The sequence below is a fragment of the Brachionichthys hirsutus genome, chromosome 4, assembly GCF_040956055.1.
Source record: "Brachionichthys hirsutus isolate HB-005 chromosome 4, CSIRO-AGI_Bhir_v1, whole genome shotgun sequence".
NCBI classification, from domain to species: Eukaryota; Metazoa; Chordata; class Actinopteri; order Lophiiformes; family Brachionichthyidae; genus Brachionichthys; species Brachionichthys hirsutus.
Genome location: NC_090900.1, coordinates 11,306,737 through 11,321,324, shown reverse-complemented (window position 1 = coordinate 11,321,324; position 14,588 = coordinate 11,306,737). Strand labels below are relative to the sequence as shown.

The following is a 14,588-nucleotide window of genomic DNA, read 5'->3' as shown; positions in this document are numbered from 1 at the left end:
CTCATCACTCTGGTACGAGGACACACCCCCCCCGTGCATCCACCGAGACTTGAATGTCTTGCGTGAGAGTCTCAGAGTTGCTCTTTCTCTCCTTACAGTAATTCAGAGGAACAAACGGATAATGATGCTGCAGGAGGCACAAATTAGCATCTTTTTTTTTTTTTGGACTGCAGAGGAGGTGCATAAGTCAGGGAGGCGAAAAAGAAAGTAAACAAAAAAAGAAAACTGGTCAAAATGAAATCTGGATTTATAAAACAAAAAACAAATATATATATATATATATATATATGCGCATTGGACACCCACGTCTTCCCAGTGAGTGATAGAAAGAGTCCCAGTGCTCTGGACCAGCTGTGAATGACGTTCTGACAAAACTACCAGGATGTGTTTTGCAGCCAGAACAGTCTTACAAGCTTCCCCAGTTCAGGAACCGCATGGAGCCAGGACAAACCAAACCGGTTTCATGAGGAGTCCCAGAGTGTTGGCTTGACGCTGGATCTGTGTGTGTGTGTGCAGCAGCAATGCGCCTATTTGATGCGCAGCAGCTCCAGCTGGTCCTGATACTCCGTGAACAGTCTCTGGAATCGCAGGTTCTCACCGATGACGGGCAAAACCTCGCGCAGCAGCTCCCGCTTAAGCAGACCCTGGACACAGAAAACATTAACACACACACACATCAGTACAGGGGCACAGCTAGCTGTCGCTAACTTGGTAGGCGTAGAAAGGATATCACATGGAGCAGAAAAGTAAAATCGAATAAAAAGAAGTAGTGAAGATGACGGCTAACACGAGCAAACAAACATTTGATATACTGATCAACAGCATATTAATAAAAATCAATCGTTTAATAGGAAAACATTTTTAAATAACTTCCAACTGCATTCTCTGACTGGCCTCTAAAAAATATTTGCCAATTATTTGTCTCAAATGTTTTGTAAATCCTTTGTCATAATCTCTGTTATTTGTCAAAATAAGAATTCATGGGTTCTATACTGACTTGTGTCGAGGCCAGCGTTTGCTGAATGTGTGATTGTATGATTACCACCTTCACGCCTGTCAGATGTTTAATAAGAGTTGGAATATGCCGCCAACATTTCCTGGCTGATTTCGGCGTTCTACAGTTTGAGTTGCTACATCCTCAGAATGTCACATCCCCGTCCGGCCTGTCCGCCGTGCTGTCACATGGATGCATTCCAGTTTTGTCACAGACCCTACTGCACCTTCGTTGCACGCAAACAGAAGGTTAAGCAGAATAAAGGCGCACCAGACCTGCGTCAAAAAACAATGTGAAGTAGAAACAGGGACATGCGGCTTTTGGCAGGACTGAGAGGACGGTGACTTTTCTGTGTAAAATGCAAACACTGTGAAAACATTTGAATATATAACAAATGCAACCAGCAGAGGGCGCCGCGTCGTACCAGAGTTGCGGGCTCCCAAGCTGTCGCCGCTGATTTGTGGACAGGACCCAGCAGCTCCTTACAGAGTTCTCTGAGACGATACTCTGAGCCTGGTAGGAACACACGATAACGCTTTAGCATTAAACTGCTTCCTGTCGGTAGAAACGTCACGCTAGACGGTGACGGCGCAGGCGCCGTACCTTCGTTGACGAGAAAACGGGTGTAGATGAGCAACCAGTAACGATACTCCTGCGCTGACTGCAGAGTCAGAGCTGATGCCAGCTGATTCTCCAGGAAGGCCATTGTCATGCTCTGCTGCAGGTGGTGAGGGGTGGAAGAGAGGCGGGACGCTAGACGACCGGCGCTGCAAGAACCACAGACAATTATTTTTTGTTTGTTCTTGTCGCATCTACTTTGGGGCAACAGAGAGATTTAAAACGACTCATACTTGAGGTTGCGTCCCTGCACAACAGCCAGTGGCCCCGAGGACACAGGTGCATCATGGACAGGCAGGCAGCTTCTGAAGTCGGCACACTGAACCAGAGAGTCCCCCGTATCGGCTATCAGGGTCCTGAGGGAGGATTAAAACAGGGCCTCATAGTTTAAGAGTCCTCTCACGCAAACTCGTCAGCAGCTTTATAAGTAGCAGCTCCTCCAGCGATGCGATTCTTGCTTATGTCTCACCACGTCTCCAATGCTGAGCTGAAGCAGTAAGACTTCCCATTGGACAGCCCGATGACCGGAACGCCCTGCTGAGTCAGCAGAGACTGAGACACTGTGATGTCAGCACCTAACAGCACAAACAACAACAGAACGACTGGATCATTCACTGATGTAAATGGGAACTTTAGTCTGTACTTTGTGGTTTAAGCCATTTAATCAAAATATCGGTTTTTGATTCAACTATTTAATGGATTACCAGAACTATTTACTTTTGTAAAAATGCAAATAAAACCGACACAAGTACAAATTGTTTCCTTGGTGTCTGTGATTAAAGTACTCTGCTGGTGTCAGGATGCGTTTAGCCGAAAAGAGCGAGCCTAGTCCTATCCCGTTTAAAAACAAAGCTTCTTACAGATCCAATAATTTTATTTAACTCAAAAGGAATACAAACTCAAAAATCCCTCATTTTAGAGGGCGTTATGCTGGAAAATGTTTCAACATCTCACCCGATAAAATGGTCAGCAGGGATTCGTTCTTCACCAGCGCCTTCTGCTTCCGAGCGTCCCTGCAGACAGACAGACAGACAGAAGGACAAGTCAAACCACGTCAGGCTAATCGTTGCTGCTTTTAAAAAGGTTTACAAGAAAACAAGCTTTTTATTAACCAGAATAATAGAAAACAAACTTGGAGCATGTAAACAATACGTAGGGTTGGGCATTAGGAACCGCTTCCATCGGAATCGTAAAGACACACACACACACACAATCACTATTACAAGTGTTATTCATAAATAAGACAAAATGTGAACAGAGACTTGTAAACGCTGTCAAATTATTAACTATTAATATTAATAGTTAATAATTATCATTTAATTTAATAGTCGTATAACATTCTTATCCAACAGAACACGCGAGCACCGACCAGACAGACAGCACCGCCCCTGCAGTCAGAACCATGACAAAGTAGGCGGAGCAGTGCAGCGCTGAAACGGGCGTGGCCAGCTGGATGGATGGGAGGAGCCGCCGCCCACATGACGAGAACACAGACAGCATCCTATCCTGACAGACAACGGCGAGGACATCGCTGTGGCAGAGAGAACACAGTAAAAAAAAAAAAAGATTTGCCGTTTATTTATTTAGAACTTTTAGAACAGAGAGAGCACTCGGCTCTATCTGCTTTCATCATGGAGCGTCCGACCTGCTGCCTGCAGCTGTGACCACGGAGCTGGGTAGCAGGGTGGTCCAGACTCGGCCATCTCTGGCGCATCGCACTTGACTGAGCTTCGAACCTGCAACCACCGACACCTCGTTCTCCACTTCCAAGAATATGGACGGCTCCATGCTTAACTAAACGACACCAAAGTTTATTGGTCAACAGGGAAGAAACTGAAGATGGGAACATCCATCATTACGAGTAGAGTAATGGATAAAGAATAAAAACTCCTGGACACATCGTTTCTATTGTTGCAGCTCATATTCGTCAACAATAGCTGCTCAAATTACATGAACCAAATGTTTTAGGAAGGTTTTTAGAGAGACACTGTGAAGTAGCATCCGTTTCAAGCTGAAACCTGTTAAATTATAAATCTAAAATTATATATACAGTAAATATAACATAACACATTATCACTTGAACTTGATTGTAATGGCACTAATCTTCCAAAGACAACCCCCACCCCCCCCCCACCCCCCACCAAACAAATCAAACTTTGTTCCACCTGCAGATTGAAAGCTTTCTTCATACTTGGAGTTGGAAGTTTGAGCGCCACTGCAGCAGCTGCAGCAGCTGCAGGCGCAGCCACTCTGCTGAGCTCCTGCTCTGCTGGAGGAGATATCTGAGAGGAAGAGGAGGGACAAAACACACTGAAATCTCAGTCGAACTATTTCAGCGCCATCTGCCCCAAAGGGCTTCAATGAGACCCTTTTAATATTACATACTACTTTACTTAAAGATATCTAATATACATACAATACAAGGCTCTATTGGTGTTAATGAGTGAATAAATGAATGAATATTAAATGTGTCGTCCTGTTTTTTTATGGATATCCCTTAATCATGGAGAGGAACACTGATTTAGGTCCATCCATCTGTACAATGGTCTTACCTGTGTGTATGTTTGGATGGTGAGAGCAGTCATCTTGTCTTTTCTGGGTCGTCCCTTCTTTCTCTTCTCCACCACCTCTCCGCCATCCATCAGCATGTCAGGTTTCCGTTTGCTGAATGACAAGTTTTTGTTGATGGCAGCCATCTTGTCCTCGCTGTCGCTGCTGGTGTCGTCTTTGGCTTTTAGGTCTTTCAGGGCAGAGGTGCCGTCTTTCGGCCTGCCAAGCCAACGGAGAAGTCAGAATTGATTTTACTCTTTCGTTTGTTTCACATTTCTTAACTTATACGAGGTCGGTCACCTGTCTAGAGACATGAGTCCAGCAGTGGAAGAGATGGCGGCTGTGACCCCGGGCGTGGCCTTCGACCTTTCTGTGAACCTCGAGTCCAAAGCTTTCATTGGCTCAATCTTGGAGGCGGAAGTGAGCAACAGGCACGGCTTCACACTAGAACACAGAGAAACCAGAAGTTCAGGAGAGAAAATCAAGTCAAAGCAAGTGGTGGATGATGAAGAGTCAGAGATATGTTCAGGAAGTAGACAGACACATAGAACAGCATCAAAAAGAGGAGCGAACACGGAAGTACCAATCCTTGTCCTCCAGGGCCTTTGTGGTGCTGGTGGGTGGAGGTGAGGTGAGCATGGGGTCATGGCTGGGCCTAAGCCCCAGAGAAGAGGCCGGTCCTGGGCTGGAGTCGGAGCTGAGCTGGGAGGTGAGCTGGTTGGACATGGACGAGCCGGAGGGCAGGATGGGAGTGCTGTTGAACAGAGCCGGCGAGAAATCCCTGCAGAGAAAGGGGGGGGGGGGGGGGGGCAATGATTTACTGCTTCTGAGACGATCACTGCTCGTGCTTCTCATCACATGCATCATCATCATCATCATCATCGTCATCGGGAGGAACACGTTGAAGGAGAGAGTCGGTACTGAAGTTCAGGAACAATGATACGTTTTGCTGCTGCTTCCTGTCTCTGTTGTTCTCTCTCTCTGACTGGGTCGGCAGACGTCTACCACATTAGGGCTCTGGATTCCAGAACAGAGAGCTGAGACCTGTTGCATCTCATTGTTTTGGAGGAGACTTGTGTTTCTATAAGTTTTTAGGAGTGCAGACAGGTCTGTCATCTCTTTCTTTTTAACAGGCAGACCGTTTTGTGTATTGCAGTGCAATAAAAGCATCTCGCTCTGTTAGTCGTTCTTATGCACCGCTCTCTGCAAAGTGAACCTCACTGAGGACGAAGCCAGGGTGTTGACTGTTAGAGGAACCGGAAGACATAGGAAACTGTGACAAGTAGCAGGTGATCGTCGGACGGGCCTTTTCTTGAATATTATTCAGTCAATTTGACCTTTGACGGCTCTATCTGAGACATAATAAAAAAAAAATTATATGTTGTTACAGATTAAGCCCCTTTTTGGCTTGTGTTAATTTCACAAAATCAAAGTAAATTTTTTTTTTGAAGCAATAAAGAAAATTCCAGCTGTTGCCTTTGGAATCTAAGCAGAACTTGAAAGATTCCTGTGCCCGTCAGTCACCACGTAAATTAATGTTTAGTCCGCCAGAGAAAATCAGAAGGTGTGTTTCGTGTTTACAAACCCTGTGTCCAGCTGAGCAATGCACAGTGGCGTGATTCGTCTTCTGCCGTCAGCCGTCCTCGTCTCCACTTGCTTCTTCAGAAGATTCTGCAAAGCGACCAAACAGAAGATATTGAAGCACCAAAAATATCTGTGTTTCCACAGCCTTTGAAGTAAAGATCTGGGAAAAGCAAGAAACAAAAACAAAAGCCTGATAAATATTTCAGTACAAACTTTATAAAGGATGCCTGAATGTGTTGTTTTCAAGTTGGCCTTCATAATTTATTTCGGCTTTATCTGACTTGGATTTCTTAAAGAACTTCATCTCCTTTATTTCCTGTAGCTTTGTCTAAATGTGTAAATATAATCAGTTAGCAACAGCGGCGACGTAAATGTTTCCTCGCAGACTGAATCTTCTACTGCAAACCATGCAGTCCGACATTAAACCAAATAAAATTTGTATACTACACAATAATTGGCCTCATCTGTTAAATGCCTGAAAAGAAGGCCATTTCGGAACAGATACCTTTATCTAAAAAAAAAAGAATAAGATCCACTAATGAACAAACTGCGATGATCATTTCTGTCAGAGCTCAGTGCTTCTACTGGCCCAAACCAACAGCATTTGACATTTATCTCAGCTCCCACCTTCCTGATGTCCTCCAGAGACTCTCCATTCATCACACTGTTGAGTTTGGGGGCCGAGGATTCAGGCCCAGCGGCGGCCTGTCCTGAATTAGCCTGTGCCGAGTTCTGTCGCTCCTGCTGGTATTTCAGCATCTCGGGGTTCTCGATGACGGTGGTGGAAAGCTGAGCCTCGGTGCTGGTTATAGCCAGACTCTTGCCGTAGATGTTTTGGTGGATGCTGTTCTGTATGTCAGAGGAAGAGATACGAGAAGTTTGGTTTTGGGTCTTATTGTGTTCTTTGTTTACCGACTGAAGACTGAATCCAAACGCGAACAAACCAAGAAGGAAGAAAAGGCGAGCAATAAGGTCGGGATGTTTTTGGTTTTAGGCAGATGGCATCTTTTCTCCTGGGGTGACACCAACTAACCAAAAGCTAACCACAACCACATAAATCACAAAGTTGAAGTATTCACAGAGAGAAAATAGAAGACAAAGACACTTGTATTATAGCAGTTTGTTTGCTTTTTTTGTCCAAAGTACAACATTTGTTAGCCTAATGAATTCATGTTAAGTCCCAATCCAGACTTCAACTGTATGTTGTGCAACTCCCGTGACCCACAACACGAAAAAGCAGAAAAGAATGAATGAATGAATGAATTGTTCCTGGTGTCTGGTTTAGAAGGTGAAGGACATTATCTTGGTAGAATCCAGAATCAGAAATATTCTGTGTTCTCTCAAAGGATGCCTGATATAAAGGTTGAAATGAAATAAAATAAAAGGCCAATGGATGCACATCCAAACAAGATCTGGTCTCAGTCTGAAATCCATCCATTGTTGTTGTTTACTGGGTTAAACAACAACAATTTGTGGTACTGCAAACATACATCCAGATCATCAGAATGTAATCAGATGCGTGTCGAACCTTCTCTTCCTCATTCAGCGGGTCTCCCAGTTCATCCAATGAGAAGTCCAGGTAGGCCACAGTGCCGTCCATCGAACACACCAGCATCCCCAGACCAGTCACAGTCCTGACATACAAACAGACACACAAACAAGCACACACACAAAGAAAGACAGAAAAAAGTTATTTACATTGCATTTACTTTTTAACTGGCGGGGGGAAAAAAAAGACATCTTGACTTTTGAACCAACAACAAAATGTGCCGAGCAGACAGATGGAACCCATTCTGTCCTTGCTGTGTCAAAAATGTGCGTAAAACAGGTCTGCTAAAACAGCGTGTCTGCACGAGGTACACTTCACAACAACTGTAAATCTCACCATGAAATGTCCATAATCGATTTGTCAAATAGATCATGAATGACCACCAGGGGGCGCTTCAGAGAGGTCAGCTGAGGACAAGAAATAAAACACACAGGCAATGTTGGTACGGTTGAGTATTTGTTTTATCAGGATCCTTATATATGTTGCTATGAGTGAGATTGGTGAGATTTATATTTCATGTTGAAACGCAAACATAATGCACAACCAACAAGAAGAATCAAGTTGCCCAAAGAACCCTACATCCCTGGTAGCGATTGTTCTACCTTTTCGAGTCACTCTTAAGCAAACTGTGAACTGACCCAGACAGAGAGCGATCGGTCTTTGCTGCCGACGGCGCAGCAGCAGTATGGACAGTTTGATTTGGAAGAGCTGCCGTTCTTCTGCTTCTTCTTGAATATCTTTGGGTTGAACTTCTGCAGAGGCCCAAACAGATCCATTGGTAAATAAAGAAATTCCTGGTCAGATACACTTTTAAAACGTGCTGTGAACATCCTTACCACGACAGTGACCGCTTTACGGTGGCCCACAAAGTCCATATTAGTCTTCCAGCCGTCTCGCTCTACAATCTGAGCGGTGGGACCAGAGTTGTTCATGGCGTGAGCCGAAACCAGGTACTGACCGTCTGGAGACCAGGACAGACGTAGGACGTGGGTCGTCCCACCGCACTGAGACACACAAGGAGATAGCAGAGAGAGAAAACGTTCAAAACCTTCATCGGTAAAACTTTCAATATGTTCTGAACGTCAGCATCCAAATCCCACAGCAGACAGCGTTTCTCTACCTCACTGAAGGGTTTGGTGACGTTGGCCTCCATCTGCCAGTCCACGGTTCTCCACACCTTGAGGCTGTGGTCATCAGCCTGGGAAGCAACGTACTTCCCAACCGGATCCCAGGTCAGTCCTTTAACCAGCCCAGTGTGTCCTCGTAAACACATCACCATCTCTGGGAGACACAAAGACGACAGGTGTCAAGCGAGAACTCTCCGCCTGCTCGAGAAGCAGGTTGAACTGGGTGGTGTTTAAAAAGGACCATGATTACTATAGAATAGAAAAAGTAAGGAATCAAACGATACAAGAGCCACAAAGTTTCATCAATAAATTAATAGGTCCAAGGCCCGGCTTCCTAAATAAGTGTCTGCTGCTTGTTATTGTATTATTTAGTAAGCTGGGGGTACATGTTTTACTATTTAAGTCAGGATAAATGGGTGACTTTTGACATCAAACTGGTCTTATAGAAACTTCAGTAATCAATATTTAATAGATCACATGAAAGTGATCACAGGATATTAGATCATGAGATGTGCAGAGTTTGTACATTCTCCCGTGTCCAAGTGGGTTTTCTCCAGTTCCCTTCAAAAACATGCAATTTAGGTGAATTGATTATTCCAAATCCTCTGTAGTGTGTGTGTGCGTGTGCGTGAACGGTTGTCTGTCTCTGTGTGGCCCCGCAGCAAATCCTGTTACCCGCAAAGCGGAAAAAGGGGATGAAACATTAATGACTGAAAGATTGCATTGAGTTGCAGTTACTAAATAAGCTGCAGTACAGTGTACAAAGGAGATCCATCATTTTAATTCTGATTTTCAAATATTTAGAATTTTAGATAAGATTTAAAAAATGCTAGCTGATGATACTGCAGACAGCGATGCTGAGAACAGCTAACCAGTTGACGGCTGTAGCTTCATATTTATCAAACATGTCTCACCTAACTCCTGAAAAGCAAATACAAAAAGGGTATGTCCCAAAATGTTGAAAATTATATATTTTAATGAATTTAAATTCAAGGCAAGTGTGATTGGACAGATTTCAATCTTGTTCAGAAAACAGAAAATCTCTGTTTTCGGTTTTCTTCACCTCCTACCTGGAAATTTGCGAGCGTTCCAGATGACAATGGTGTTGTCGACACTGCAGGAGGCCAACCACACATCATGCGGAGACCACGCCACGTCCATCACATCTACAAACACATAGTGTATTGACATTGGACTGGTGCACGGGTACCCACAGCATATGCAGCAATGAATGCAGGGGTGAAGACGACTGCAAGCTATCAAAACATAAAAGTAGGTAATACTGGATTTAAAACGGGACATGCAAATACACAACTTAAGGGTGATAACATTAAATCAAAACATTACTTGGCTAGATTTTCTTCCTTTTCTTGATTAATTATTTATTCCCAGTGTATAAACATGTTAGCGTGTGGGGGGCGTGTTTTACCTCCGGTGTGGTTCCTCAGGATGGTAACACACCTCCACTGCTCAACGTTGGCCAGCTTGCTGCTCGAGCCGAACACTGTGCTCGGGCCAATGAATCTACCGAAACCCCCCCACAACAAACAATCAAAATGAAAGAGCATCGAGCGACAGCAGGCTGTGCAATGGAGCAAGCTCAACTCATCCAGGGCATTTATTTCCTCTTTTCTTTGGCATCCAGACTTGTCCTTAGCGGCCGCACTAGAGTGGCTCGCGTCACGATAAGTCAACTCAGGACTTCTCAAGCTAACCAATATGTAAGAAATGCTGTCTGCAACTTAAGATTAATCATAAACATGGAACGGTTTACAGATAATCAGTGCGTGTCACCGAATAACTATAATATCAGACAAATATACGACAGCTAAACACATAATGCAGGAGGGACAGAAGAATCTGTGGACTGTGCCAATTTGTACATTAAAAAGTGCTGACAATGTCCGAGTTAAGAATCAGACAGATGATTCCAGAGGATTGATCAGTCAGAATGTGGAGCGCTTGATGAGCTGCTAAACATACTACGCTCTGCAGCTGGTTAAATGTGAAGTACCTAAATAAGTAAACCAATATAAAAATCCTGGAAAGCCCCAGGGCTCACTCTGAAGTTGCTTCAACAGATACAGATCCCCTTACCCCTCTTATTACAGATCTCAGCTACCATCAGTAGCAACACAAACAATACAAACAGCACAGACTGAAACATCTAAATTCAATTTAGGAAACTGTAATTTTTGTAGTTGACTTTGCACGAGTGTGTGTGTGTGTGTGTGTGTGTGTGTGTTTGTGTACATACGCGGCTCTCCTCCACACCATGACCAGTTTGTCGTCTCCGCCTGATGCCAGGTACAACCCGTTGTTGGACCAGCGCACACAGTTCACACATGCTATGGAGAAAAAAACACTCCTGATCACAGTTTTAAATAAAAACGATGAACGCGAATGGACAAGACTATCCACCAGGGTGGGCATCGAACGCACCAGCAGTACAAGGTGCTGACAAACCGACTGCCTATACATTGATTTGGTCCCTTCATACTGCAGCAGCTTGTGCTTTCCTTCCCCCAGAAGGACTGACGAGTTTATTTTGATTGTTTGTGTAGAGAACACCGTAACATTCAAGTGTGGAGAATAAAAATCTGGATAAAAAGGTTCACATTCCCGACACACGTCCGAATATGATTCTACAAAATTTAGGCTGCTGAGATAATTTTTCTGTCTCAGCAAGATAATCAAGTTCATTATTTTCTCGTAAAAATGATCAACATCATCATATTTAGTACCGTAAGTCACTTATCAGTCTTTAACAGAGTTTCAAATACTACATTTTGGAAATATAAAGAATTCAACAAAGGAAATTACTTAAATCCTTTAGTGTCTATTTTCTTCCTTTTTACCTGTTCATCCATAATAATGGATAATAGTGATTAAGATTCAAGGTGTCTTTAGAAGCACATAGAGCTACTGTGGGCAGCAAGAATTAAAGAACAACACTACAGTCACTAAAGAAAGACTATGCCATGACTGCTGTTTTAATGACCTGCTGCATGCGACCACGTTCTGTTCTACAGATGGAACTTTCAGATAAGCTGTGCTGACAGCTTCAGTCAGATAAACCGATCTGCATCGCCAAACTCGCCCACCCATGTGAATATTTTCCATGAGCAGTTTACTACAAGCCTCTGGTTTTCTTGTACTAGAGATTTCATCGCTCACACTAAGATGACTGTGAGTTAGGGTTAGCGTTCTTAAGTTCTACCACCAATCAAAATCGTGTTCTTAGTAATGTTCTACACCAAAACATTTGTGTCCATACTGTTGGTAAAACACAATTTCAAAGGGTAGGTGGACACACATTGCTCTTTTGAATTAACATGAAGAATAATCCAGACAAAGCTGGTTACCTAGGTGATTGTCCATTTGGCAAAGCATTTTGGGAACATTTTCGTTCTTCTCGTCCTCCTCTCTGAGGACTGGCGACATGTTCCAGATCATCACCTTGCCAGAATCCTCCCCTGAAAACAAATCACGCATTTTTAAGATGACAACTCATACAACTTTGTGTTTGATGAATACGAGGAGGATATCTTTAAGCCTGAATTTGAAAACCCCATCTGAGGGGGGCGAGGAAACTTCTATTTGGGCAGTAACATATATTTTGTGTAAATGGAAGCTGAAGAACATTTACTTTGACGCGATACGGATACAGCAGTGGGAGTTTCAAGACAGACGCAACCTCTAAGTTCCCCATCAACACACCATTACATGAAGCAGCCGCGTCCATGTCAGCACGACATCCCAACACTCAAGCAGCTCAGTGCCAGAGGATGCAAACTGCGGCATCAGTCTTACCTTGCCCACCCGTTGCAAATTTCGTTCCATCAGGGTGGATATCAACTGAGAATATGGGTTTGCCTGTAAAACACACATCAGCATTGAATGATAATTATTTTAACAAATCCATACACAGAGATCAACAGGTAACGTAGGCTATTGTTGAGAAGGTACGGAAAACCAATAGCGTGAAGAAAGAGAGCACTCAATGTGTCTTTATCTGGTTAAGTACGGTAAGGTTAGAGGAAAATTTATTATAATTTCTGTGATTTTCCACTGTGTAGTTAATCCAGAATCTGAAAGAGTTTCGTTTTTTTCTATTCCAAGGTTTATCAGTGACTGGATTAACTCAATATGAATCTTAAAAATATTTATTTCCCACAAACACACAGTAAAAATATTCAAAACCTCAACTCTGTGTTTATGTAGTGAAACTATTTCCACATTAACAAACTGCATCAGGACAAAACTATAAATTGTGTCGTACGGATTCAATTTAAGATACTGAACAATGCACGTGAAACAGTTTAGTCACATTCACATGTGTCAGCGTCAGACAGCACAGATAGAACACATATTATTCCAATCAGTGAAATACAGCATGAACAGAAAGCAAACCTAAGACCGAAGAATTGTGTATTCAAACTTATCAGCATGTTCATTTGTTGTACGGTTTGGGACCATTGTTCGCTTATGCCCGTCTCTAAATGTTACCGCTCCATACAATGACTAAGGTGATTGTCTACCGAGCAAAAACACTGGTTCCAGTTTATAAAATGTGACTGTGTGATGTTTTTCTCAGTTTTATGGCATAATAAAGTGAACAAAGTGTCTGTGAGGTAAAAAAGACACATTTCAAGACATCACCTTGTGTTCTGAGACAAAGTGAAAAACATTTCTCAACAATCTAATAGCATGTCATGTTACTATAAAGCAGTATTACTGAAAGATTCATTCCCAACAAAAAAACAAAAACAAAATGGTGGTTTTATTTTTTTAAGCTCTTGTTTCCGTCATCATCTCTGCACATCTTAGCCTGTGAACTGTTGAAACGACACATTATGGCTGGTGCCCACTGGAAGAAAGGTTAGGGCTAGCCTCCTCACAAGAACACACACAGCTGGATTTGCTTTCCATCTCCGTTTCAAACGACAGTACAGTTCATATGAAAACGTCTCTGAACATATCATTTGCCAATTTGCTCTGACATGCGGTGACACTGTATGCAAATGCAGGGGGGGGGCCGAAAGCTAACTCTGTTGACAATGGTTAGCTGCACCCAATATTGATGCTATTAGCAACACGGTTAACTTGGACACTCCAGCAGAAAACAGAACTTAAATCCCACGTCGAGCTTGCCCACTGTCCCTAAAATAGGATACCTGCTACCATTTCGTGTGGAATATCAAAAGCATAAAACATCTCAAGATCAAACAAGATCTCCAACGAGGGTAATCTGGCAGGTGAGTTAACTCACGGGTGGTTGTGTGGGCGAGCTGGGGGTGGGAGGGCTAACTCGCTAGCTAGCTAGCTAAGGTTAGCAATTATAAATAGATTTGCAAGAGTGGGCAGTAATGGTAATGACGCGAGCGCCGACTGTGGGCGTCCAGCTGTTGAATTGAGAGGGTACCTAACCGAGTAAGGGGTGCCCCCCCACCACCACCATGCCTCATCGGTTCACTTGGACAACAAAAGCCCAACTTGGTCCAACTGATTCCTGGGCGAGCTTACCGTTGTGGCTCACCCAGCTCGGCTTCAGCAGCTTCATCTTTGATAATTCCTCCTATCTAAATTTCAACAAGCAATCCATCCAGCGTTCAGTTCACTCCCAGAACTGACGCTAAACCCTCGCCTTTGTTTCAAACTCCAACCCACACTTCGCTGTCCTTGTGATTTAACTCCATCTCCGCAGCTGCATCCCGGCGCCGTGGAGCAGAGCAGCGGCAGACAGGCTGCCCCGGACGACAGGCGAGGTGACACCAGGCAGGTCAGGAAGTGTTTCCGTTCGATTTGACCGCGGACCGGAAATGCACGTCGGGATGCTGTCACCGGGCAGGAGAAGTGCCGGTGTTCTAAGCACATAATTGAGAAAGTATCGACAACAAACTTGAACTTGATTTATGTCCATGTTTACTGAAATTATTTAAAATTAAGAGCACGAAACATAAAATGAATCACGTCGATTTAAAATTTTATTATTAACGATTTTAATTTTGAAAAGTTCCAAATTCTGGTGCGCCGCCTCGGAATAAAAAACAAAACATAAAAACATAAAACATTAAGAGGTACTTAATCCCTTTTGTGGATTCTTTCAGAAAATATTTATTGTTATGTTGGACAGATGTTGAGATTATAGAACATACACGTACAG

At 43.4% G+C, this 14,588-nt stretch overlaps 1 protein-coding gene across 1 annotated transcript; it reads right to left on the bottom strand.

The window, feature by feature from the left end:
- Window positions 1-527: 527 nt before the first annotated feature.
- On the bottom strand, window positions 528-14,011 carry hira (histone cell cycle regulator a). The gene is made up of 25 exons (XM_068738412.1): window positions 13,949-14,011; window positions 12,236-12,298; window positions 11,788-11,898; window positions 10,680-10,770; window positions 9,852-9,946; window positions 9,493-9,588; window positions 8,416-8,576; window positions 8,132-8,299; window positions 7,934-8,047; window positions 7,632-7,702; window positions 7,275-7,380; window positions 6,374-6,595; window positions 5,748-5,833; window positions 4,746-4,943; window positions 4,463-4,606; window positions 4,165-4,381; window positions 3,778-3,894; window positions 3,258-3,406; window positions 2,982-3,143; window positions 2,567-2,625; window positions 2,082-2,187; window positions 1,846-1,968; window positions 1,598-1,761; window positions 1,419-1,507; window positions 528-644 (listed from the first exon to the last, which is right to left on the bottom strand). Exons 1-25 carry the CDS (start codon window positions 13,983-13,985, stop codon window positions 528-530), a joined length of 3,066 nt encoding a protein of 1,021 aa, XP_068594513.1. The 5' UTR covers window positions 13,986-14,011.
- Window positions 14,012-14,588: the final 577 nt, after the last annotated feature.

Coding starts and splice junctions, on each gene's coding strand:
- hira (XM_068738412.1), bottom strand. CDS start 13,985: ATGAAGCTGCTGAAGCCGAGCTGGGTGAGCCACAACG. Junction 10,771..11,787: donor CCAAATGGACAATCACCTAG/GTAACCAGCTTT, acceptor TTTTCTCCATAG/CATGTGTGAACTGTGTGCGC. Junction 4,607..4,745: donor GCCCTGGAGGACAAGGATTG/GTACTTCCGTGT, acceptor TCTGTGTTCTAG/TGTGAAGCCGTGCCTGTTGC.